Source organism: Diceros bicornis, chromosome 12, assembly GCF_020826845.1.
Source record: "Diceros bicornis minor isolate mBicDic1 chromosome 12, mDicBic1.mat.cur, whole genome shotgun sequence".
Lineage (NCBI taxonomy): Eukaryota > Metazoa > Chordata > Mammalia > Perissodactyla > Rhinocerotidae > Diceros > Diceros bicornis.
In genome coordinates, this window is record NC_080751.1 from 45,514,781 (window position 1) to 45,539,061 (window position 24,281).

Here is a 24,281-nt window from a genome sequence, read left to right on the forward strand (position 1 = left end):
TAGGAATTGCTGGGTCCTATGGTAACTATACATTTAACTTTCTGAGAAACTATTTTCCATAGTGCTATACCATTTTACATTCCCACCAGAAATGTTTGAGGTTTCCAGCTTCTCCACATCCTTGCCAACCTTTGTTATTGTCTGTCTTTTTAAATATAGCCATCCTAGTGCTTGTGAAGTAGTATCTTATTTTGAGTTTAATTTGCATTTCCCTAAAGAGTAATGATGTTGAGCATCTTTTCATTTGCTTATTAGACATTTGTGTATCTTCTTTGAAGAAATGTCTACTCAAATCTTGTGCCCATTTTTAAATTGGATTGTCTTTTTATTTATATATGTTTATATATAAGACTGCTTTATATATTCTGGAAACTAAACCTTTATCAGGTTTAGTTATATGATTTGCAAATATTTTCTCCCATTCTGGGGATTCTCTTCTCATTTTCTTGATGTTTTCCTTTAACACATAGATATACTTTTTAAAGATGACAAAACTCAGGCAGAGGATTAGAAATGGACTTTGCCAAGATTTGGATAGTTCTGCTGTGTTTATTAAAATGAGCAAACTCAATTGAATCACAATTTATTCTAAACTAATTATAAGATGATGAAAATAAAGTTCAAAAAGGCATGAGTGATGGTTTTATTGCCAAAATTATAATATAGAAGTAGTGTATGAAGTTATTTCAGATGACAGATTTAATTGTTTTCCTTACAACCGAAAGCTTCAATTACCACATTAAAACTTGAATGCAGAATATCTACATATGGAGCTTTAGTCTCAGGCCCGGAGCAGCTGTGAAATGAAAGTTACCACACCATTGCAGTCCTTGGATGTCAGTATACTGTCCTTCACCTTCCACCCTGCAATAGTAAAAAATAAGTTTGTTCATTAACCAAGACCAAGAATTTATAGTCCAGATATAAGATTGTCTAGCATATTATATACCATGTCTGAAGAATTATATCTTTCCACTTTCAAAGTTTGATTTAAAATCTGGCATCTTGCTTTTACATCTTACAAAAAACATTACTATTCCAAATGAACACTGTCATTATACAAATTTTAGTGTCCAAGATTTTAGGATCACATATGTTAAGTTTACACAAAACCAAAACAATCAGCTAAAAAATGAAGTTTATATTAGTTTATTCATTTATTCAACAAATATTTATTGACTATCAATTATGTTTGAGGTGCTGTGCTCTGTGCTGGTGTGTGCTGACTCTTTGAAGCGGTGAAAATGCACTTCACATAAACAAACAGACATTTAACCCATTGGTCAGATTTTTCTCACTTTATTAACATCAGTGGAAAAAGTTTATATGTTATTGTCATAGACTTGGAGTCAAAATAGGTGAACACTTTTCTGCCCTCCTCAAAATGTATTCACACCAAGTACTTTCTAACAATTAGGTTGTAGGTTGCATTTTCAATTCTGGAAATAATCAAGGGGTATTATAAATGAACATGAACCTCTGGGTGACATGGCATGGTATTCAGGGTGAAGATGAAGCTTGTAAAATTGTGCTAATGTTTCATTTCACTTTCATTTTTCCTACAAGCATATGCTCAGAAAGGACAACAGTGGGTACCTTTCTACAACTGGAAAATTAACTAATTTTGCTTACATTTTAAAAATTAGCCTAGTAAAAATGTACACACATATCAGGTCAAAATGAAATAAACAGTTATGAAATTATCCCCAAGGCTGTTTTTTAAAAAGTTTGTCAAGCTATTTCAAGGGAAAGTAATTTTTGGCCTAAATTTTCTCAGTAATTGTGACAAGCTTTCCATTTCCAAGCTGACTGCAAAAAGTTCTACAGGAATAGAGGAGTCAAGAGGAAATAAATGAAAAGCCTAACAGATTATCACTAAGAAGGATATTTTCTTTTGGAGGCTCATGATGGTCTTAGCCTCTCTTACAACATTTTTCCTCCCAAAATAACCCAACAAGTCTTACAAAATACATTATAAACATATTTTAACTAAATATATTGCAAAAGAATATTTAGCGTTAACTAAATATAATATTTAAGCAAACATGGCTGAAAAGAATCTTTTAAAACTACAGTGACTTTTTATTTTAAGCTTACCTATTTTCATTGAAATTTCCAGTGTACTTTGCTCCAGTTGGGAATGTATAAGTCCCCAATCCATGAAACATATTGTCCTTAAAGTGTCCTTCATATACTGCTCCTGAAAAATGCTCAAGTCTTCCAAAACCGTTCATCTGTTTGTAACAAAGGAAATGACCTCAGTAACTAACCTTCAGTTTCAAAAAGGTACACATATGTCTACCATCCACTTAGTTATTAGTCAATCTATCATTGTATTACCTTGTATTTCCACAAAAATAAGACAACATTTTTACCATTGTCCTTCACATATTTCTCTGTGAAGCCTGCCAAGTCAAATGGTCCTGAGCTGAGGCATTTGAACATTTTGGGGGTCCATAATGATGAAAATAGGGGTCCTCGAGATACCTTGAATATATGAAAAATCTTAAAGGGCAACCAGTTTAGTTAGCCCAGGAAACAGTATAAAAATGTTGTTAAGAACAAAAATTTATAATCAAGCAGACCTGGGTACACATTCTTGTTTCATCACTTACTAGCTGGGCAAGAAACTTGACCCTGATTTCTCTCATTTGTGAAACAGGAGTATTAACGGTATCATCCTCAAGAGGTTGCTATGAGGATTAAATGAGAAAATTATGTAATGAGTTTAGTTTACTCAAAGAATAGGAGATGAGAAAGATGATAATGATGATGATTAGCTCTCTGCATGAGTTTAATATTACTCATATATATAGCTGTTTTAAAAGATTTAAGAATTAATATTACTCATATATATTTTGTCATTAATCAAAATGCTTGGAATCACTTAACCAATAAGGTTACTTATTCACTTCAGAGTTCAACAGAACAATAATACCTTGTCATCTTTCCAGCTTCCTGTGTAGACAATCCCATTAGGAGTGGTATGAATACCTATTCCATTTCTCTCAAAGATTCCAGAAGATGTTCTTGTACAGTCACCATCTAAACATAGAGAAATACTGAAGATTATAAACAAGAACTCTGTTGGACTAAATAATAAAGTATTTATGTTCAGGCCTAATCACAACTGCACCCCTATGGGTCTCTTTGGCTCCCTAGTGCTGAAACCAATGCGACCAGAGATGAGGAGCTCCATGGACCTAGAAGGTCTTGTAACCACTGAGCCTCAAGGGCCAGAAAGATTGACAGATCCCATAGGTTTCCAAGGGATACTGTCTAGACAACATTAGAGTTTAGATTTAAAATCTGTTCACCAATTAGTATTTCCATGTTATTTTATTTAATGAAGTTAATATCCCAATAGTAGTTTTATAAAATGTGACAGTCTCATTTTTTTGCTCTTAAGCTATTTAATTTTAGTCTGTATAGAAAAAGTAATTGAAATGTATGCTTACCATATTTGTCTCCATTTGGAAATATAAAGTTTATCTTATACACTTCTGTAGCTGTTTTAAAAGATTTAAGAAAAGTCACATAAACTTAAATATTTTTATGTCATAAGACCTATAACAAATGTGCTGTAAGAGTTAACCAAATCGACTCACTTCATATGATCACAAGCATATCATGATTACTTGCAATTCCCATAGTTTAGTGTAGGGTCCTGGGAAAATAAATACTTTTGTCTAGATGATCTATTTTTATTTATTTGTTTGTTTATTATAACAGCTTTATTACTATATAATTCACATACCACAAAACTTACCTTTTAAAAGTACAGTTTACTGTGTTTTTAGCATATTCAGAATGGTACAACTATCACCACAATCTAATTTTAGAATATCTTAATCACCTCCCAAAGAAATCCTGTACCCATAAGCAGTTATGCTCCATTCCCTTAATTCCCTGCCACCCCTCGCCCCAGCCCCTGGCAACCACTAATCTACTTTCTGTCGCTATGGATTTGCCTCTTCCGGACATTTCGTAGAAATGGAATCACATAATACGTGGTCCTTTGTGACTGGCTTCTTTTACTTAGCATAATGTTTTCAAGGTTCATCCATATGGTAGTATGTATCTGTACTTCATCTCTTTTTAAGGCTGAATAGTCCATTGTATGGAAAGAACATATTTTATTTATTCATTAGTTGATGGACTGTTGGGTTGTTTCCAGTTATGGCTATTATGAATAATGCTGCTATGGACATTCATGTATAAGTTTTTATTTCTTTTGGGTAGCCTATATGATCTATTCATTGTCTCACAGAGGTAAGGTAGAGTGAGGAATCTCTGATTTGGCAGTAGGAGGAAATAGAAAATAAAGAAAGATAGTAAGTGAGGAGGAGTAGGGTTGGGGGTCCAAACAGAATGAGACTGGGATGGAGACCAGGTGAAAAAAGAAATAAGAAAACCACGGGACAGAGGGGTGGGGGCAGGGGTGGAGGTGGGAGTGAGGAATCTATGCCTCAGAGCCCTGGGACATTTAGTGGATTAAAACACGAGAAACTTTTTCCAGTACTGAAGAAAACATATATGTAGAGAAGATAAGTAAACTCTAACTTCCAGGACAATAGAGTCTACTAGAATATTACTCAAAGTATGGTCCATGCATCAGAATCATCTGCAAGTTCCTAGGCCCTACCCTTTCCTACAGATTCAGAATCTCTATGGGTGGGGCAAAGGAACTGATATTTTTAATTTAAAAATTAATTTAGGTGCCAGTTGAGAAAGGCTGGAGGTTCATCCTCTTTGAGGAAAGAGTTAATAACACAATAGGTAGAAGACTTTAAAATGCTGTAACATCCTCATAGAGAAAAGGAGCGTGGAGAATCCTTGCGGCAGGAACAGGTGGTTACGAAAGAGAACCAATTAGCAATCTAAGAAATGAATAATATAATTGGTGAAATAAAACTCCTTAGAAGGGCTGAATAACAGAATGGATACAACTGAAAACTAAATTAGTGAACTGGAATACAAGGTTGAAAATTTTCCCGGAAAGAGGCACAAAGAAAAACAGAGGTTTCACCTGAGCAGAGCCTTTCTTCTCTCCCTTCACCCCGACTCCTCTAGGAGCCCCCACAATACTCTGGGCCTATCCCGACTATAGTACTCAGGGCCCTATTAAACTAGCGCTTTTGTGTCGGAATCCCCCATTACAATACGGGCTCGTCTAGGTCAGGGATGACGGATTAGTCAAATCTCTTTTCTCACCTTAGTGTCCAGCTCAGTGCTTAGTACTTACCGGTAGGAACTGAATGTCTAGTGAATGAATGGCTCTTGGGAAGCAATCGTTAAACGCTTTTTAAGCAGAGCACTTGATCATACAAGAAACCGAACTGTTTTCAATTGCCCTTAAATGGTTCCACATTCGAAGCTTTGTAACGTGAAAGTTAGAGGGAACCTAAGAGATCGCGACCATCTGACACCACAGAGGAAACTGAAACCCAGAGAGGTTGGCACTTGCCTAAGGTGTCACAACAGCGAATGAACGGCCAAATCAGACCTAGAATCCAGGTCTCCTGATTCCCAGGCCAAGGGCTCTCCGCGCCCCCACCCCACCCCCAGTGTAGACGCTCAGGAAATTTGTCACACCCGCACTGGTGTTACTAGGAGCCGAGCTCTGGCTCGATGCGAGTTCTTCTTAAAGGCGCTCTACCGCGCTCGGGGCGTTGGGAGGCGGGCACTCACTTGACATAGACGTGTTGGAAAGATTTTCTTGACTCTGCGATTCCCCTTGGGCCGCCACCTCGGCGGCCTGCAGGAAACCAAACGCTAGCTCAGCACCCAGTGCGACTCGGTTGCTGTGGCGACCAGGCACCTCTCACCCGGAAGCGAATATGCAAGGGGCGAGGCCGAGCCAATCAGAAGGCGCCAGGGCTGCTGGGCCGCGGCGGAGCAGCTCCAGGTGAGATCCGTGTGGTGGCCGAGACCTGGCGGGACCCCTCGCCCCTGGGCGCTCCGTCGTGACAGCCGCCCGGAGAAGCAGCGCAGCGAGCCCGGTACGGCCTCCCCTTCCGCGGGCGAGGGATGTGTGGCCTTGTGCGTGCTCTGCGCGTCGCCTTGCTTGTCAGTGTACGGACCCTTCTACCGCCTCGCTCTCCACGAGTGATCAGGCCCTGAGGACCATCCCAGGGCGGTGGGATCCAGCCTGTCTAGCTGGGGCCTGTGAGTCTGGACCAGCAGGGGCCCAGGCCCTGGGACCGGGCCAAGTGGGGGTCGGCACCTGAGGTTGCCCACGCTCAGGTTGGAGGCGGGGGAGCTGAATTCAGGGTCGGAGCGGGGAACAGAGTTGCACTGGAGGGGCTCAGGCTTCGTTTCTTGTCTCTGTCTCCATCTCAAGTGGTTATTTGGGGAGGGGACTGGGGACGACGTATGCTGGAAGAAAGGTACCAGGTCTGGGTATCTGCATATTCAGAGATTTGCCTGGAAGTGGAGTGAGCTGTGGTCGGTTTTCAGTGCCCAGCTTCGTGATTCTGTTCCTGGGAGGCCAAACTTGGGTGTGACACAAAGGATGCACTTCGAGCCAAACTTAGGTTCCTGTGTCCATGGTGAAGAAAGATAGTTGGAATCTTCCCAGGCTAAATGGAATAGAATAGTGGAATCTATCCATGTGGATTATACCACCTAATTCCTATTCCCTAGAAAACGTCTGGGGAGAGTCATATTGGATGCAACCAGCAAGTGTTCGTTTAAATTTTGAGAGCAGGTCTCAGATAAAATTTTAAAGGTACCATTTACTGGGTTGGTGTGAGACAAGTTGTTGATGGCTCTTTAGGCAAGCTAGCTGTGACTTGGTCTGGTTGGCTAGCCACTAATTCTTTTTTTTCAATGGGAGTGCAGTGTCTTCTTGCTTTTTCTTAATGTTTCTTACTTCACAAACTTACCTGGGCTGGGTGCTTTTTGAGATGAAGCTCTGATCTTTCTGTCTGATTTGTATATCTTTTCCCTTTTTCTAAATTTTAGAAATAATAGGTAATTATTAATGTGCAACCTTAGAGAATTCAGTTTGTCCCATTGTTTTGGTCTCCCATTAAGCTTTTAATGACCCTACATTTTTGTATGTGTATATGTACCATTGTTTTTACAGAAGAACTTGAGGTAGTTGGACTTCTTTCTTATGATGTTCTTACCTAAGAGCATCTGAAGTCAGAGCAAACTTGTAATGATGGAGTTTTAAATTTGGATTGGAAGAGTATATTAACCGTATTTTTTATTTTCTATATTTTGTGATGTTTTGACATCTTGCAGGCCTAGCTGGCCAGGAAGAAATTGCCCTTCCCAGGGCTAGCTAGTTAACGACTCATCTGTGAACACGCCTTTCATATGCAAACCAACCAATCCTGTGCCCATACTCTCAACTACCTCCTTTATCTAATTCTCACACCCAAGCTGATAATTCCTCTGTCCTAAATCAACCCAGGGCCAGGTACCAGGCAACTAGAGACAGCCCCTATGCCCCAAAGTCTGCTGGAATTATTCAAACTAGCCAATCCTAAATGGTTTACCCTGCCCTGCCTCACCTTTCCTGTGGAAACCCCAAGAAAGGCTGTGGCCCATGCCTTCCCCTGGCTCCCTTCTGCCTCCTAACACTGGTGCTTCCCCGTGGCCCGGCATGGCATGGCATGCCTCTCCTTTCTAGCGGAACTGTGAGTAACGTTAAACTTTTCTTTCGATGGCGTTGACCTCTCAATCACCTTTATAAATTAAGACCCAGGCACAAATCAAGGAAGGACTGGCTTATCATTAAACTTTGAATTGAAGATACAAGGTACATATGTGTAGGGTAAGGGGGAGATATGGTAGAAAGAATTTCAGCTTTCGAGTCAAATGGATTGTTTCAAACCCTGACCCCAGAGTTTGCTTCTATAGTTGGTGACATTAGGTGAGTCATATAATTTATCTATACTCTAGTTTCCTCCTCTGTAAAATATAGAAAACAATATTTATCTTATCAGAGTTTTAGGAGATTAAATGAAATAATCTTACCTTTCCCCTCAATGCAGACTGGTATATCCAACTGATACCAAGCAAGGGCTCTATCTGCTTGCTGCAAGATAAAAGATCAAGCTGGGGATGGTAGAGAAAGAACTTTAATAAGCCATAAGCTAGCATATCGGAAGATGATGAACTATCATCCTCAGCAAACCTATCTTAAAGGGGAACTGATTTGGAAATGACTTTGGAAATAAGGCAGACAGGTTTGGGGAGGGGGCTCAGAAATGTCAGAGGATGGATGACCGCAGAACGTTGAGTGCTTCTTCATAGCAGATCTGCTGAATGCAGCATTCCTGAGGAATTGAAGAAAACCTCAGTTACTTCTTTATCTGGGACAGAAGGAACCGTTTGGGCAGAGGACAAGTTATTCTTTCTACCAGTCACAGGGTAGCTTGCCTATGTGCATTTCTTAAGCTTGTCTGGTCTGAATGACTGCAGTAGTTTCCTAACTGGCCTTCTGGTTTCTCCTCACCTCTCTACAGTCTTTTTATTCTTCCCATAGCAGCTAGAGTAATTGTTTTAAAACATAAGTCAGTTGTATCAAGCTTTTGCTTCAGCTCTCTAGTGACTTCCTATTATATTTAGAATAAAATTCGAAGTCCTTCCCAGGGCCTAGATGGCCTTCTCTACTCTCTGTCCTCATCCCCTTTCCTCACTTCACTGCAGACCCACCAGAATCCTGACCGTTTATCAAGCCCAGTGCATTGAAGACGTTCTGGACTCGGCACCTTTGCATTTATTATGGCTTCTGCTTACAATGCTCTTTTCACAAATATTTCATGGCTTATTCTCTCAGTATGTTCAGGTTTCTGCTCAAATGTGATCTCAGAGAGATGACCACTTTTACCTGACCACTCTATCTAAAATAACAGCCTCAGAGTTTTGCTTTTTCATCAAAACACTTAACTGATACTATATATCTATTTATTTGTTATTTGTCTTACAAAAAAAAGAAATTTTGTCTTTTTTGCTATTATATCTCTAGGATCTGGCACAAAATAAGTGCTCAATAAGTATTTGTGGAATGAATAAATAAATGAAGGAATCTCCATACTCTTATCAGTCATTTATTCAACTTTCAGTCATTCCACAAATACATATTGAATACATACTATATGGCAGACACTGTGTTATAGTTGCAGTGGTAATCAAAATATACGTAATCCTTGCCTTCAGAGAGCTTTTGGAGAGAAGGAGGGGGGAGATAAACACAAAATAAATGCTGAATATGTATAATTATGAAAGATTTTGAAGAAAAGCATATCAAGAGACCTAATTCAATTTCCTCATATTTGTGAGTTTCCCAAATTTTTTCCTGCTTTTGATTTCTAATTTCATCCCACCATGGTTGCAAAACACACTTTGTATTATTTCTTTTTTAATTTATTGAGGTTTGTTTTATAGCATAGCATATAGTCTGTCCTAGAAATTTTCCTTGTCCACGTGAGAAAAATGTGTATTGATGTTGGGTAAAGTGTTCTATAGATGTCTTTTAGGTCTAGTTGGTTTATACTGTTTCAAGTCTTCTGCTTCCTTGTTGATCTTGTATCTAGTTGTTCTTTACCATTGTTGAAAGTGGGATATTGAAGCCTCCTACTGTTATTATTGCAGTGTCTATTTCTCTCTTCATTTCTGTCAGTTGTTGCTTCATGTATTTTGGTACTCTGTAATTAGGTACATATATGTTTATAATTGTTATATCTTCCTGATGGATTGACCCTTTTATCGTTATGAAATGTCCTTCTTTGCCTCTAATAACATTTTTTGCTTTCAAGTCTATTTTGTCTGTATTAACATAGCCACTCCATCTTTCTTGTGGTAGCTCTTTGCATGATTTATCTTTTTCCATCCTTTTGCTTTTCATTTCTTTGTATCTTTGAATTTAAAGTGATAAGTATGGGGCCAGCCCAGTGGCGTAGCAGTTAAGTTTGTGTGTTCTGCTTCAGCAGTCCAGGGTTGCCAGTTTGGATCCTGGGTGCAGACCTACTCACCGCTCATTAAGCCATGCTGAGGGGGCGTCCCACATAGAAGAACTAGAAGGACCTAGGATATACAACTATATCCTGGGGTTTTAGGGAGGGGAAAAAAAAGAAAAAGGAAGATTGGCAACATATGTTAGCTCAGGGCCAATCTTCCTCAAAATAAAATAAAAGAAAGTGATAAATAAATAGACAGCATATAGTTGGGTCATGTTTTTTATCCAGTCTGATAACCTGTCTTTTGATTGAATTGTTTAATTCGTTCATACTTAATGTTATTATTGATATAGTAGGATTTACATCTGCCATTCTACTTTTTGTTGTCTATATGTCTCATGTCTATTTTGTTTTTCTGTTCCTATTTTACTGCTTTCTTTTGTATTGTCATTAAGTGAATATTTTCTAATGCAGTATTTTAATTTCTTTAATGATTTTTTCCAGTATTTTTTTTTGAGTTTTCGGTTTGTTTTTTAGTGACTGCTCTAGGGTTTATCATCTACATCTTAACGTATCAGAATCAGCTTCACATTTATACTAGCTCAATTTCAGTAATATATTTAGTAATATATATGAGAGTAATATTACTCTCATATACAGTCATGAGTTGCTTAACGATGAGGATACGTCCTGAGAAATACATTGTTAAGTGATTTTGTCATTGTGTGAACGTCATAGAGTATACTTACACAAACCTAGATGGTATAGCCTACTATACACCTCGGCTATATGGTACTAGTCTTATGGGACCACCATTGTATATGTGGTCCATCATTGACTGAAATGTTGTTTTGTGGCTCACAACTGTAGCCACATTCATTTCCCCTCCTTTTTGTGGTGTTATTGTTATACATGTTAGATCTATTAATATTACAAACCCAACAGTACATTGTTATAATTATTACCTTATCTGTAGTCATTTTTTTAGCCCAATACAACTATGCTCCCACCAACTTGCTTTGTGCTGTTACTGGCAAATATATTATATTTCTATATATTATAGGCCCCAGTATTATATCATATACATATTATTTTATACAATTGCTTTTTAAATTGGTTATGCAAAGGAGAAAAATATGCATTTTTACTTTTTTATTATTATGTAATTACCTTTACAGGTGCTTTTTGTTTTTTTGTGTGGATTCAGATTACCATCTAGGGTCACTTGCTTCAGCCTGAAGAACTTCCTTTAGTATTTCTTGTAAAGCAAGTCTGATGTCAACAAATTCTCTATTTTTATCTGGGAAAGTTTTTATTTCACCTTCATTCTTGAAAAATTGCTTTTCTGGATATAGGATTCTTGGTTGACAGTTCTTTGAGTACTTTGTATATATTATGTCACTGCCTTCTGGCCTCTGTTGTTTCTGCCAAAAAGTCAGCTGTTAATCTTATTGGGGTTACACCTGTAAGTGACAAGTTGTTTTTCTCTTACTACTTTCAAAATTTTCTCCATGTCTTTAACCTGCAACACTTTTACTATAATGCGTCTGTTTATGGATCTGTTTGTCTTTATCCTACTTGGAATTCTTTGAGCTTCCTGGATGTGTAGGTTATTGTCTTTCAATAAATTTGAGAAATCTGCCATTATTTCTTTGAATATTTTTCTGCTCTTTTCTCTTTCTCCTATCTTTCTGGTACTCCCATTATGCATACTACTAACTTTGGGTTAATTTGTTCTTTTTTCTAGTTTCTTGACATTTACATTTTGGTTTATTTGAGATCTTTCTTTTTTCTTAATGTAGACATTTATCACTATAAAATTCACTCTTGGAACTCCTTTTGCTGTATCCTATAAGTTTTAGTATGTTTTGTTTCCCACTTTCAGTTGTTTCAAGATATTTTTAAATTTCCCTTTTGATTTCTTCTTTGACCCATTGGTTGTTTAGGAGCATGTTATTTAGTGTCCACATATTTATGAGTTTTGAAGTTTTTCTTCTGTTATTGATTTCCAGTTTCATATCATTGTGGCCAGAAAAGATGCTTGATATGATTTCAATCTTCTTAAATTTGTTAGGACTTGTTTTATGGCCTAACATATAATCTATCCTGAAGAATGTTCCATATGCACTTGAGAAAAATGTGTGTTCTGCTGCTGTTGGATGGAATGTTCTAGGTATATCTGTTAGGTCCATTTGGTCTAAATTGTAGTTCAAGTCCACTGTTTCCTTATTTGATTTTCCATCTGAATGGTCTGTCCATTGTTGAAAGTGGGGTATTAAAGTCCCCTATTATTATTGTATTGCTGTCTAGTTCTCTCTTCAGATATGTTAATATTTGCTTTATATATTTAGGTGCTGTGATATTTGGTACATAAATATTTACAATTGTTAGATCTTCTTGATGAATTGACCCCTTTATCATTAAATAATGACCTTCTTTGTCTCTTGTTACAGTTTTTGACTAGTAAAGTCTATTTTGGCTGATACAACTATAGCTGTCCCTGCTCTCTTTTGGTTTCCATTTGCATGGAATATCTTTTTCCATCCCTTTGCTTTCAGTCTATGTGTGTCCTTAAAGCTGAAGCAATACTATTGTAGGTAGTATGTAGTTGGGTCTTGATTTTTTTATCCATTCAGCCACTCTGTCTTTTGATTGCAAAATTTAGTCTGTTTACATTTAAAGTAATTATTGATAGGTAAGGGCTTACTATCACCATTTTGTTCGTTGTTTCCCGGGTGTTTTATAGATTCTTTGCCCCTTTCTACCTCTCTTGCTGTCTTCCTTTGTGATTTGATGATTTTTTGTGGTGGTACACTTTGATTCCTTTGTCTTTTGTGTATCTACTATAGATTTTTGCTTTGTAGTACCATGGGGCTTACATAAAACACCATATAGTTATAACATTCTATTTTAAACTGACAGCAGCTTTACTTCTATTGTGTACAGAAGCTCTACACTTTACTCCCTGCTTTGATTCCTTTATCTTTTGTGTATCTACTATAGGTTTTTGCTTTGTGGTTACCATGAGGCTTACATAAAACATCATATAGGGGCCTGCCCTGTGGCTTAGTGGTTAAGTGCACGTGCTCCGCTACTGGTGGCCCAGGTTCGGATCCCGGGCGTGCACCGACGCGCCGCTTCTCTGGCCATGCTGAGGCGGCATCCCACATACAGCAACTAGAAGGGTGTGCAACTATGACATACAACTATCTGCTGGGGCTTTGGGGGAAGAAAGGAGGAGGATTGGCAATAGATGTTAGCTCAGAGCTGGTCTTCCTCAGCAAAAAGAGGAGGATTGGCATGGATGTTAGCTCAGGGCTGATCTTCCTCGGGAAAAAAAAAAACCATAACGTCGTATAGTTATAACATTCTGTTCTAAGCTGATAGGAACTTAACTTTGATCACATACAAAAGCTCTATACTTTTATTCCCCTCAGACAAAATCTCTGAGCCTGGGCTTTGTTCCTGAAAGTAAATATGTAAATATAAATTTTTTTATCAAATCACATATTAAACACGTGAAAACATCTCTTCTCAACTAGAGTTTTTTAAACCTTATACCAGACCTAATCAAATTAGAAGGTAGGATTGGGGTCTAGGCATGTGCATTTTGAAATTTCTGCATGTATTTCTGATGCACATCCCTGGTTAAGAAATCTGTGTCAGAGAAACTCACTAAGTATTAATCCTAAGGGGGATGTGCTTGTAAATCTTTTTGTGAAGCAATTTATGCGTGCTTCCCTTAAATTGGCTCTTTTAAAATGTGCATTTTCCTTTATTTCTTTAAAATAGGCTACATCTGACAAACAAAGGATTATTATACTTGTCTGATTTTATGATGTCTGTATTACTTTTTTTCTCTTGCAGGTGAAAATGAGTTCTTCAGTAAGAAGAAAAGGCAAACCAGGCAAAGCAGGTGGAAAGGGGTCTTCCAGAGGAGGAAGAGGAGGCAGGAGTCATGCTAGTAAATCTCACGGAGGTGGCAGCGGTGGCGGTGGTGGTGGTGGTGGCGGCAATAGAAAGGCCTCAAGTAGAATTTGGGATGATGGCGATGACTTTTGTATCTTCAGTGAATCAAGGCGCTCATCCAGGTCATTATACTCTTTGAATGTTCAAAGATGGAAACAGTATCAATTCCTAATCTATGGGACAACAGATGGCTAAGAGAAAGGAAGAAAAATGCCAAATAATTCTGGTCATATTAATTGTTCCTCTTGTTTTAAAACCTTGTAATCCCCCTCTTTGTAACCTTTTCTAAAGGCATGATGGCAAATAACACCTTTTTTTTTTGGAAGGTTGAAATCTGAAGTTAACTTTAACTTCCACATGACACTGTGAATTGAGTGTAATACTGTTTCTGTAACCAACGTTACTAGGAAAGTAAATATTGGAAATGGTGAAAATCGTTTTAAGTATTTCTTAGGCATTATAGTCTGAAGGTCCCAAAATGTGACCTGACTGGCACTCTGTCTTTCTAGTTGATGATCACTTATCTATTTTCCAACCAGATCAGCCAAATCTTCATTGGTGCTTCATGTGATTATTGGTGACAGGTGTCATATTCAGGCTTCTCTCATATCCAACTTTTAAATAATGAATAAATTCTGATAATTATAATGAATATTTAATGAAAGTAAAGTGTTATGCAATATAAATATAAAATTCTCATTGTCTCTCAAACTGCACTGTGAGCTGTTTACTGGAATTTTTAGAGATGGAAAGACTTCTGTAAAGCTCTACACACATACACACACACACATACACACATTCTTTTGTGGGAATAATTCTCAACTAAACGTTAGTTAGAAAGGAATATAGATGAGTGCTGAAGTTTAACTGCATCATACATGCTTTTAACTTAAATGAGTTCAATCATATGCATTCAGGAAAAAAAGAAAAAGGGAAACAAATAGGATTTAAGTAGTTTAAACTTGCCGCTAAATGAATCTGGGCCCTGTAGTGAGCAAGATATGGAGAGAGGAATACGCTATTCCCTCAGGCAGTCTCAGTTTCCAAGTGCTTTTTGTAGTTTAAGCCTCTTGATGCACTGAATGTGTGATATTAGGGTTTAAATATATGTTTTTCGTACATGGTCCCTAACATAACCAAATACTTCATCTGCTATTCAACAGAGAGTCTACATTTTTTTCCATTCTAGAAGAAAAATGGTCATTTTGGACATATTGAGAGATAATATATCAGTCTCAAACTTGACACCTTTTTAAAGAATCTTCCAGAATAATTTTAAATTATGTTTTCACTTTAGCTGCTGATTTAAGAACCTAACTTCTGAGTTAGATGCAGCTCAATTCTTTTTGAAAACATAGACATTATAGATTCTTAGAGTCTCAGACGTTTATTCATGCAGCAAATATTTACTGAGTGCCTCCTATGCACCAGGCACTGTTTAGGGACTAGGATTACAGCAATGAATAAAATATTGTCCTTGTCTTCATAGGAGGAGTTTTGAGTAGAAAGACCATAAACAAATGCATAATATGTCAAGTTTAAGTGCTGTGGGGAAAAATAAAAGAGGGTAAAAGGGATAGAAAATACCAAACGATTGTTGGTATTTTTAAATAGTTGCTATTTTATGTAGTGTGATCAGAGAAGCCTTCTCTAATAATGTGTAATTTGAGCAGGAAGAAGAAGGAATTGAAGGAGTGAGCTGTGAAGCTATCTGAGGGAAAAACATTCAAGGCAGAGGGAACAGCAAGTACAAATTCTCTAAGGCAGGAATGTGCTTAGAAGGTTTAGGAAATGGCAAGGAAGCCATGTGGCTAGAGTGGATGGGTAAGAAGGAGAGTGATAGGCAGTTAGATCCAAGAGGCTACACTGTGTAGGATCTTATAGGCAGTTATAAGGACTTGGGCTTTTGCTCTAAGATGGGAAGCCATTGCAGGTTTGAGGCAAGGGTGTGTGACATCAGTCATTCTGGCCAGAGTTGCTACTGTTCAATATATGCCTTTATGTGAATTAGAAAATAGTGCCCCTTTCTTTGGGCAGTTACAGCCCCAGGATGCACAGCCTGGCAAATAGAGCATAGACTGGATTTTAGCTCTTGCTGTGCCCTCCTCCCTCATCCTCTTCCCTCCTCCTCCCCGCCAGGAGCCTTTGCACAGTGTATAGTCTCTGCAGCCATACTCAGTAGCCCTGCCTTAGTGTGCTGTGTGGAGAATAGACTACCGGGGGACATGGGTTGGAAGCAGGGAGACCAATTAGGAGGTATTCTCCAAGTGGAGATGTCATAGACAATTTAATATATAAGTCTGGAGTTCAAGAAAAAGAAAGAGGCTAGAGAAGTAAATGTATGAGTCCACTATGAATAAATACTATTTAAAGCTATGAGATTGGATGAGATAGAATATAGATAGAGAAGAGGTCTGAACTTTGAGCCCTAGGGCACTTTAGGCTTTAGAGCTGAAATAGGTTAGGAGAATCAAACAGAAGCGATGGAGGAGTTGCCAGTGAAGTAGGAGGAAAACTAAGAGAGTGTGGTTTCTGGAAGTCAAAGAATAAAGGTGTTTGGGGCCGGCCCTGTGGCATAGTGGTTAAGTTTGTTTGGTGTGCTCCACTTTGGCAGCCTGGGTTCATGGGTTCAGATCCCAGGCGCAACCTACACCACTCCTCAGCCATGCTGTGGCGGTGACCCACATATAAAATAGAGGAAGATGGGTACAGATATTGGCTCAGGGCTAATCTTCCTCAAGCAGAAAAGAGGAAGATTGGCAATGGATCTTAGCTCAGGGCGAATCTCCCTCAGCAGAAAACAAAAAAAGAAAGGTATTTTAAAGGGGAGTATCTAGTCAGACTGGGTTGGATACTGAAAGGGGATACTTAAAGCAAAAATTGCTTCTGATAGGTCAAGAAAAATGTGCACTGACAGTTATCCGTTGGATTTAGCAATGTAGATAGCATGGGTAACCTTGACAAGAAGAAACCTTGATTGGAATGTGTTTCAGAGAGAAGAGGCAAGAAAGTAGAGACAAAGACAATTATTAACCCTTTTGAGGAGTTTTGCTATAAAGGGGAGGGGAGGGAGGAGAGAGAGGGCAATAGCTTGAGTGGGATATGCAGTCAAAGGGACGATTTGTTTGGTTTGGTTTTGGGTTTTTCTCTTTTTTTACTGAGGAAGATTCGCCCCAAGCTAACATCTGTTGCCAGTCTCTTTTTGCCCAAGGAAGATTAGCCCTGAGCTAACATCTGTGCCAGTCCTCTTCTATGTTGTATGTGGGTCACTGCCGCAGAATGGCCACTGATGAGTGGTGTAGGTCCGCACCTGGGAGCTGAACCCATGCCGCCGAAGTGGAGCATGCTGAACCCAACCACTAGACCACAGGGCCAGCCCCTGGTTTGGTTTTTTAAGATGGTAGACATTATATAGCATGTCTATATGCTGTTGGGAATGATCCAAAGGAGAATGAAGAATTGATGATCCAGAGAGGAGGATAAGTGCCAAATGATTTCCTGAGGAGATTAAAGAGATTGGGATACAGTGTACAAATAGAGGGATTGACTTTAGGATCAAGGATGATTCATCCTTGGTAACAGGAAGGAAGGCAAAGTATAGGGGTATACAGATAAGTGGGGGTTGAGTAGGGAAGTTCTCCCTCCCCTTTTTTTTTATCAGTCACGAGGAAACAATCAGACACATCCGAATTGTGAGAATTTCTACCAGACAGCTGGTCTGAGCCCCTCAAAAAAGTCAATGTCAGGAAATAGGTGAGAGAACTTCTAAATTAAAGCAGTTTGAAAAAAAGATAACTAAATATCATTTTTTATTAGATAATCAAAAAATCTGTAGAGGACATGATGGAGGCAATTAGGAACTGTGAGTATGGATTCTATGTAGGAGGATATTGTATCACTATAAAATGTTTTGTAAGTGATAATAGTATTATGGTTATGTAAGAGAATATATCTGTTCTTAGGAAATACGTGCTGAAGTAGTCAAGAGTGAATATGATGTCTGCAGCTTACATGCAGATGAGTCAGTGATTTATGCATATACATGTATATGGAGAGATGAGGGCAGATATTTAGGCATTATGTGTGTGTAGAGAGAGAAACAGGAAGAGAAGTGCGTAAGTGTGTGTATGCGTATACGTATGGCGAATGTTAACAATTGGTGAGTCTAGGTAAAAGGTTTGTATTTCTGTATGTTTAAAATTTTTCAGAACAAAAGGTTAGAGGAAATGATGGATTTGGGGTAACATTTCTTTTCAGAAGTTGTAACCAAGTGGTTAAAATCCACAATTGATTCTATTTTCTCCTTTGTTATTCACTTTTGCAAGTGTAAATGTGTGGTTCATTTCAAAGTCTCAATAATGTATTAGATTTTAAATACAGAGAGAGTTTCTTCCATTTCTCTGGATTTGTGAAAATTTATAGTGAAACATGCCAAACAAAAAAAGAAAAGAAATTTAGTGAATAAAGTTAAGCTTTAGAACTTATTATTGTTTTAAATATTAAAACGAGTCCCTAAAAAAATCTAAATTCCAACAATGAAAGAATGGTGAAATAAATTCAAGTATATCTATATCTATATGTAACCATTTAAAATTATGTTGTAGGAGAATACTTAATTTTAGAGAAATGCCAGTTTTATTTTGATAAGGAAATAAAGCCATTATAAAAGATTATATAATGCGGTGCAATTTTATAAAAAACATATATGAAAAAGAGTGATGTGAATTAGGGTGACTTCTGTTTTCTTCTTTGTTCTTTATTTTTCGTGTATTTATTATTTTATTTTTGTAATCAGGAAATAATGATAATTTAGGTAAATGTTTCAAATATAGGGCCTAATATTCACAAGTAAGATGGAACTCTTGATTGTTTTCAGATTAGGTGCCTAAAGTAGTATGAAATAAATACTTTTTGTGTGTAGCATATTTCTTTTGAAAGTCCTCTAGTGCAGAGGGAGTCATCATAGCATTGCTTTTTCCAGAGGATTCTTGAGTTAGTGAAGCCACATTTAATGATTACAAATCTGATCAGGTTTTTTTCCCAGCGGTTCCAATATAATGAAGTCTGGAATATACTACAGAAAATGGAGAATCTTCACATTCATGACCATCTTTTGTAAGATACTTGACAGTCTAGTTCGTGTTGTATGTATTTGGGGACTTTAACAGAGAGTGTAAAAATTCTGATCACAGGTAAATGTGTAATTTTGTTCTTGTATCCTTTGCAGACCTAGCAACAGTAGCGTAAGAAAAGGGGAGGCACGCCCCAAATGGAAGCCCGAAGCCAAAGTGCCCCTTCAGACTCTGCATATGACTTCTGAGAATCAGGAGAAAGTGAAAGCTCTTCTCCGAGACCTGCAAGAACAAGATGCAGATGCTGGATCTGAGTAAATTATTTTATTTGAGTAAATTATTATAGTAAGGAAGATGTATTGGCAGTGTGAAGGTCCTGTGTGTCTTTGGAATACTGTATCAATACTGATCCTGTTGTGGCTATATAATTAGTTGGAAGTGAGCCAAGAGAAATACAAGAATAATTATTCAGCAATAGTTTTAGAATGAGTTTGTTTTGCAATATCTGTGAGCAATAGTACAGATTGCCTTTTCATCTTTATTTTTTTTTTCTAGGACTGTGCTAATACGGATTCAGTGATTGATTTATTGACAGCTTTCCAAATAAAACTTTGTAGTGAACAAGTAGAAGTATTATTCTAGGAGCAAATATTGAGTTGATGAGATGAGGTCTTAAGATTACACTTCTCATGACCATCGGCCTTAGAGAAACAATTTTTACTCTTGGCTATATTGCTTTGTGATTTCAATTGGAGAAGTTAATTCTTTCATTTGCCAGAGTTAATGAGTGGTCAGTCATGAACAGCTCAATTTCCATCCTAACTACAAATCTCTTATATGTCTTAGATTTAGGAAAAGTGGTTTTATATCAGAGCAAAAAATTAGGGGGATTTTTATGAATAAGAAGAGAGAGAGAGGATAGCCAAGGCTTCTGTGGTTAAGAATACAGGCTCAAGGGTCAGACTGCCTTGGTTAAAATCTGTAGTTGCTCTTTATAACCTTCAGCAGTTACTAATCCTCTCTAAGTTTTAGTTGATCATCTGAAAAGTGGAAATTCCAATATAATCTGGTTGAGTTACTGGGAAGATTTTAAAAGAGATAGTACATATAAAACACTTAACATAGTATCTGGAATGTAATAAATGCCCAATAAATGTTAATTGCCAAGATATAAATTAATAGGTCAATAAAAGATTAAATGAGTGACTGAATAGTGGTCAGGATCCTATGTCCTTTGGCTTCTCAAATTAAATTCTTAGACTCTTGCTGAATTTTTTTTGAAGTAAGTAGAAATTAATGTCTAATATATGAAAATGTTACCTTTGTCAGAAGAGGCATTTCTGAGGAGGAGGAAGATGACGAGCCTGATTGTGATGATGAGCAGTACTGGTCAGCTGGACGAGAAGCTTCCCTTGTTCCTGATGCTGATCCTTTGGAATATGCTGGCTTAGGCCCAGTGGAGCCTTATAATCCAGAATTTACAGTCTCACTATTTGCAGTGCAAAAACTCTCCAGGTGATTGCTGTCAACATTTATGGGAGTTGGGGGAGAATTCAAGAAAACTGACATCATATTATAAATCCACCTCCCACTCCTTGAATACTTTTCTGTTGTGTGGGTTCCAACAGTGCCTGATATGCCTAATATCCTCTCTTTTAGGATAGGGAAATAAAGGAGGAATTAGTATTATCAAGGATGCTTTTTCAAAACAGAAACCCTGCCTATACATAGTTATAACTTCACATAAATTTCACTTCTGTGATTTGATATTACTCAGTCTTTTTTGTCATGTTTCGCACTTGGCAGGTATGGTTTCAACACGGAACGCTGTCAAGCAGCACTGAGGACTTGCGGTGGAGATGTGGGGGCATCACTAGAACATCTTCTCACCCAGTGTTTTTCAGAGACATTTGGCGAGAGGATGAAGGTGTCTGAGGCAGTTGCCCATATAAGCTTGGATGAGTGTGTGGAACAGCGTCAGGAAGAGGCATTTGCTCTCAAGTCAATCTGTGGAGAAAAGTTTATAGAAAGAATTCAGAACAGAGTCTGGACCATTGGATTAGAACTGGAGTATTTGACAAGTAAATTCTGCAAATCCAAGCAAAAGGAAAGTACCAAAAATGTACAGGAGACTTCACTTGAAATCTGTAAATTTTACCTCAAAGGAAATTGTAAATTTGGATCAAAATGCAAATTTAAACATGAAGTGCCCCCAAATCAAATTGTCGGAAGAGCAGAAAGACGTGTGGATGATTCTCATCTTAATGCCAACGAAGATGCATCTTTTTTATATGAACTTGAAATTCGATTTTCTAAAGACCACAAATACCCCTATGAAGCTCCCCTTGTGGCCTTTTATTCCACCAATGAGAATCTACCTCTTGCTTGTCGTTTACATATTTCTGAGTTCCTTTATGGCAAGGCCTTGATATTTGCAGAAACTTCAGAACCTGTTGTATATTCTTTGATAACCCTTTTAGAGGAAGAATCAGAAATAGTGAAGTTACTAACAAATACCCATCACAAGTACAGTGTCCTTCCTGTGAACTTTCTGCCAATATCCTCTGGGACCAGAATAAATAATCCTGTCTGTCGTAAACCAGTGATTCCAAATAATTCTTTTGTTTCAAATCAAACTCCAGAAGGTATGTAAGGCATTGATCACATGGATGGTGTTGTGAAGGGGGACATTCAGAATTGTAGATTAAAGAAGTCAAAGGTTCTGAGGGCTGGTCTAGCATCTCCCAGAGATCTTGGGCAAGTCATTCTCCTCAGTCCGTGGGCAAAAGGGAGTGAGAATCCCCTGAACTATGCCTTGACTTTAATTGTAAGGCCTAATTTTGTCACTGTATTCGGGCTCCCTGAATTGAAAGTTGATGGTGATGATAAATTTATTCTAGCAGTTGAGGGGTTGGAAGAACCTTAAAGCATCTTCCCAGAAAATGTGTTTCATTTAATTCATTTGGTTCTAATGTTTACTTCTGATACTTTATATGGGATTACTTTCAAATGAGTTTTTAGAAATACTTCTTTTTCTATACCACTATCCTTACCCTACTGCTTTTAGTACACTAGACCCCCAAAATTCCTCAGAGTAGGGCTATCTTTATGAATCCCTAAATCTTCAACTAAAGGAATGTTTGTGCAAGCTTCTGGCTTTATTCAGACCCAGGTTTGCTGTACAGATTCTTACACCACAAGTGCACCCTCTTTTCAAAGTTCATCAAAGAGTTCTCTCTTATTTGTTGTCATCTTTCTTTCAGAGAAACAAGTTTTTGTTATTTTACCAGAGTTGCTAGGTAGATGTCAATAAGTAGAGAACAATGAAACTGCACTGAGATGTGTATGCTGGACAGTTGGCTAGGTTTACTCACTAGCCACTTGACTCATTCCCAATGTCAGCTTCTAGCATGTGGGATTCAAATGTTTTCCACGAGAAATGACAAATTGTGTGTCGTGCACTTTTTTTTAAGTAACAGCTTTATTGAAATATAATTAATATAATTTACATACCAGAAAATTTTCTTTTTGGTGAGGAAGATTGGCCCTGAGCTAACGTCTGTTGCCAATCTTCCTCTTTTTTTTTTTTGCTTGAGGAAGATTGTCGCTGAGCTCACACCTGTGCCAGTCTTCCTCTTTTTTTTTTTGTATGTGGGCTGCCACCACAGCATGGCCTGATGAGTGGTGCTTAGGTCTGCGCCTGGGATCCGAACCCACGAACCCCGGGCTGCTGAAGCAAAGCGTGCAAACTTAACCACTATGCCCACTGGCCAAAATTCACTCTTTTAAAGTGTACAATTCAGTGACTTTTAATATATTCACAGGGTTGTACAACCATGACCACTATCTAATTCCAGAACATTTTCATCACCCCAAAAAGAAACCCCATACCTATCAGTGTCACTTGTCATCTCTTCTTTTCCCCAACCCCTGACAATCACGAATCTACATTCTATCTCTGTGGATTTCCCTCTTGTGGACATTTCATAGAAATGGAATCATGCAACATGTGGCTTTTTGTGATTGCCTGCTTTCACTTAGCATAATGTTTTCAAGGTTCATCCATGTTGCAGCATGTATCAGTACTTCATTCCTTTTTAATGCTAAATAATATTCCATTATATGGACATATCACATTTTGTTTATCGATTCATCATTTGATAGACAGTTGGGTTGTTTTGTGTCATGGAATTTTAGGAACACTTGCAAATAGTTTCAACTTTCAGTTAATTCCTTGAATGTAAAAAGTCTATTGGATTAACAAGGCATGCCACGATTTTGTCTTCTTTGTTTTTAATTTGGTTTAACGATACCAACTTATACTTGATTAAAGTTTATTTGAAGATGCATTTTAAGTTCTTTAGCAGTTACGGTAGTAGTATTGAAATGAATGAACCTGCTTTATTCAATATTTAACTTTTTCTCCGTTTTATGATTTTGTTGTTAATTTTGTTGGATAGTGACCTCCCCCTTTGCTAAAGAAAGGGCTCCATATCGAAAATGTTTCCTTTTATCCCCTTCAAGTTGAAAAAGAATCAGAACCTGAGGAGGAGACAGATGAGGATGAAGGTCCTGCACCAGTTATAGTGGAGAATGAAAGCTATGTGAACCTTAAGAAAAAGATTTCCAAAAGATATGACTGGCAGGCAAAATCAGTACATGCTGAAAATGCTAAAATCTGCAAGCAGTTCCGAATAAAACAGGTAGGGTGTTCGGAGAGAATGGCTATCATTGCCTCTCTAAAGTATGGATGAAGGGATTAGGAATTAGGAAGCTTTGGCTACCCTGCCTAGTATACTTTGGTTTTTTTTCACTCTGAGTGGTCAGAGTTTCTGCATGCCACAGCAAACTTGGGTGCATGTTCTAGATAGTTTTGAAAAATCCAATGGCTGGTGAAAATGAAATACACATATACCAAATGTTCTCAGAATCATGTGGCTTTGATACTATGTTAGACAATCTGATAAATGAAAGGAAAATTAATACTGTGATTTACATTAGAAAACTCAGTGTAGAAAAGGAGAAAGATAAGGAGGGACTCTTACCCCATTTCAGAGGCTCACAGTATATAAATAACTTGCCCAAGATCACATAGCTAGTAAGTGGCAACAGAGGGGTTCAAGCTAATTCTCTGTTTCCAAAGTTCATGTTGTTTTTACCCCATTCTCATGAAGATTATGTTAGAAGAGCCTATAAATGAACTGTTAGGGCAGAGTTGGATGTAAGACAAAGGCGAGTTGCTTAACCAGTTTGGAGATTGGATTAGATGCTGTCTAAGGGCCTTCCAGTTCTAAAGTCCTGTGATTCCGATTTTTGATACAGCATA

At 37.8% G+C, this 24,281-nt stretch overlaps 2 protein-coding genes across 4 annotated transcripts in view; one reads left to right on the top strand and one right to left on the bottom strand.

Annotated features, from left to right (window-relative positions):
- Positions 1 to 629: 629 nt before the first annotated feature.
- MORN2 (MORN repeat containing 2) lies at positions 630 to 7,617 on the bottom strand. Its single transcript, XM_058550701.1, has 8 exons — positions 7,524 to 7,617; positions 6,888 to 6,955; positions 6,227 to 6,378; positions 5,692 to 5,804; positions 3,459 to 3,509; positions 2,939 to 3,045; positions 2,098 to 2,234; positions 630 to 864 (listed from the first exon to the last, which is right to left on the bottom strand). The coding sequence occupies exons 1-8, from the start codon at positions 7,615 to 7,617 to the stop codon at positions 762 to 764; spliced, it is 825 nt and encodes a 274-aa protein (XP_058406684.1). The 3' UTR covers positions 630 to 761.
- The window catches only part of DHX57 (DExH-box helicase 57), a 57,933-nt gene continuing 39,549 nt past the window's right edge, over positions 5,898 to 24,281 (top strand). For 2 of the 3 annotated variants that reach the window (XM_058551388.1, XM_058551389.1), the window contains exons 1-6: positions 5,899 to 6,002; positions 13,782 to 14,005; positions 19,111 to 19,269; positions 20,285 to 20,470; positions 20,762 to 21,600; positions 23,480 to 23,658. In XM_058551388.1, the coding sequence (XP_058407371.1) occupies positions 13,788 to 14,005; positions 19,111 to 19,269; positions 20,285 to 20,470; positions 20,762 to 21,600; positions 23,480 to 23,658 (1,581 nt within the window). In that variant the 5' untranslated portion in view covers positions 5,899 to 6,002; positions 13,782 to 13,787. Of the gene's footprint in view, positions 6,003 to 13,781; positions 14,006 to 19,110; positions 19,270 to 20,284; positions 20,471 to 20,761; positions 21,601 to 23,479; positions 23,659 to 24,281 lie in introns of all 3 variants that reach the window. The other variant, XM_058551390.1, reaches the window with a different exon arrangement.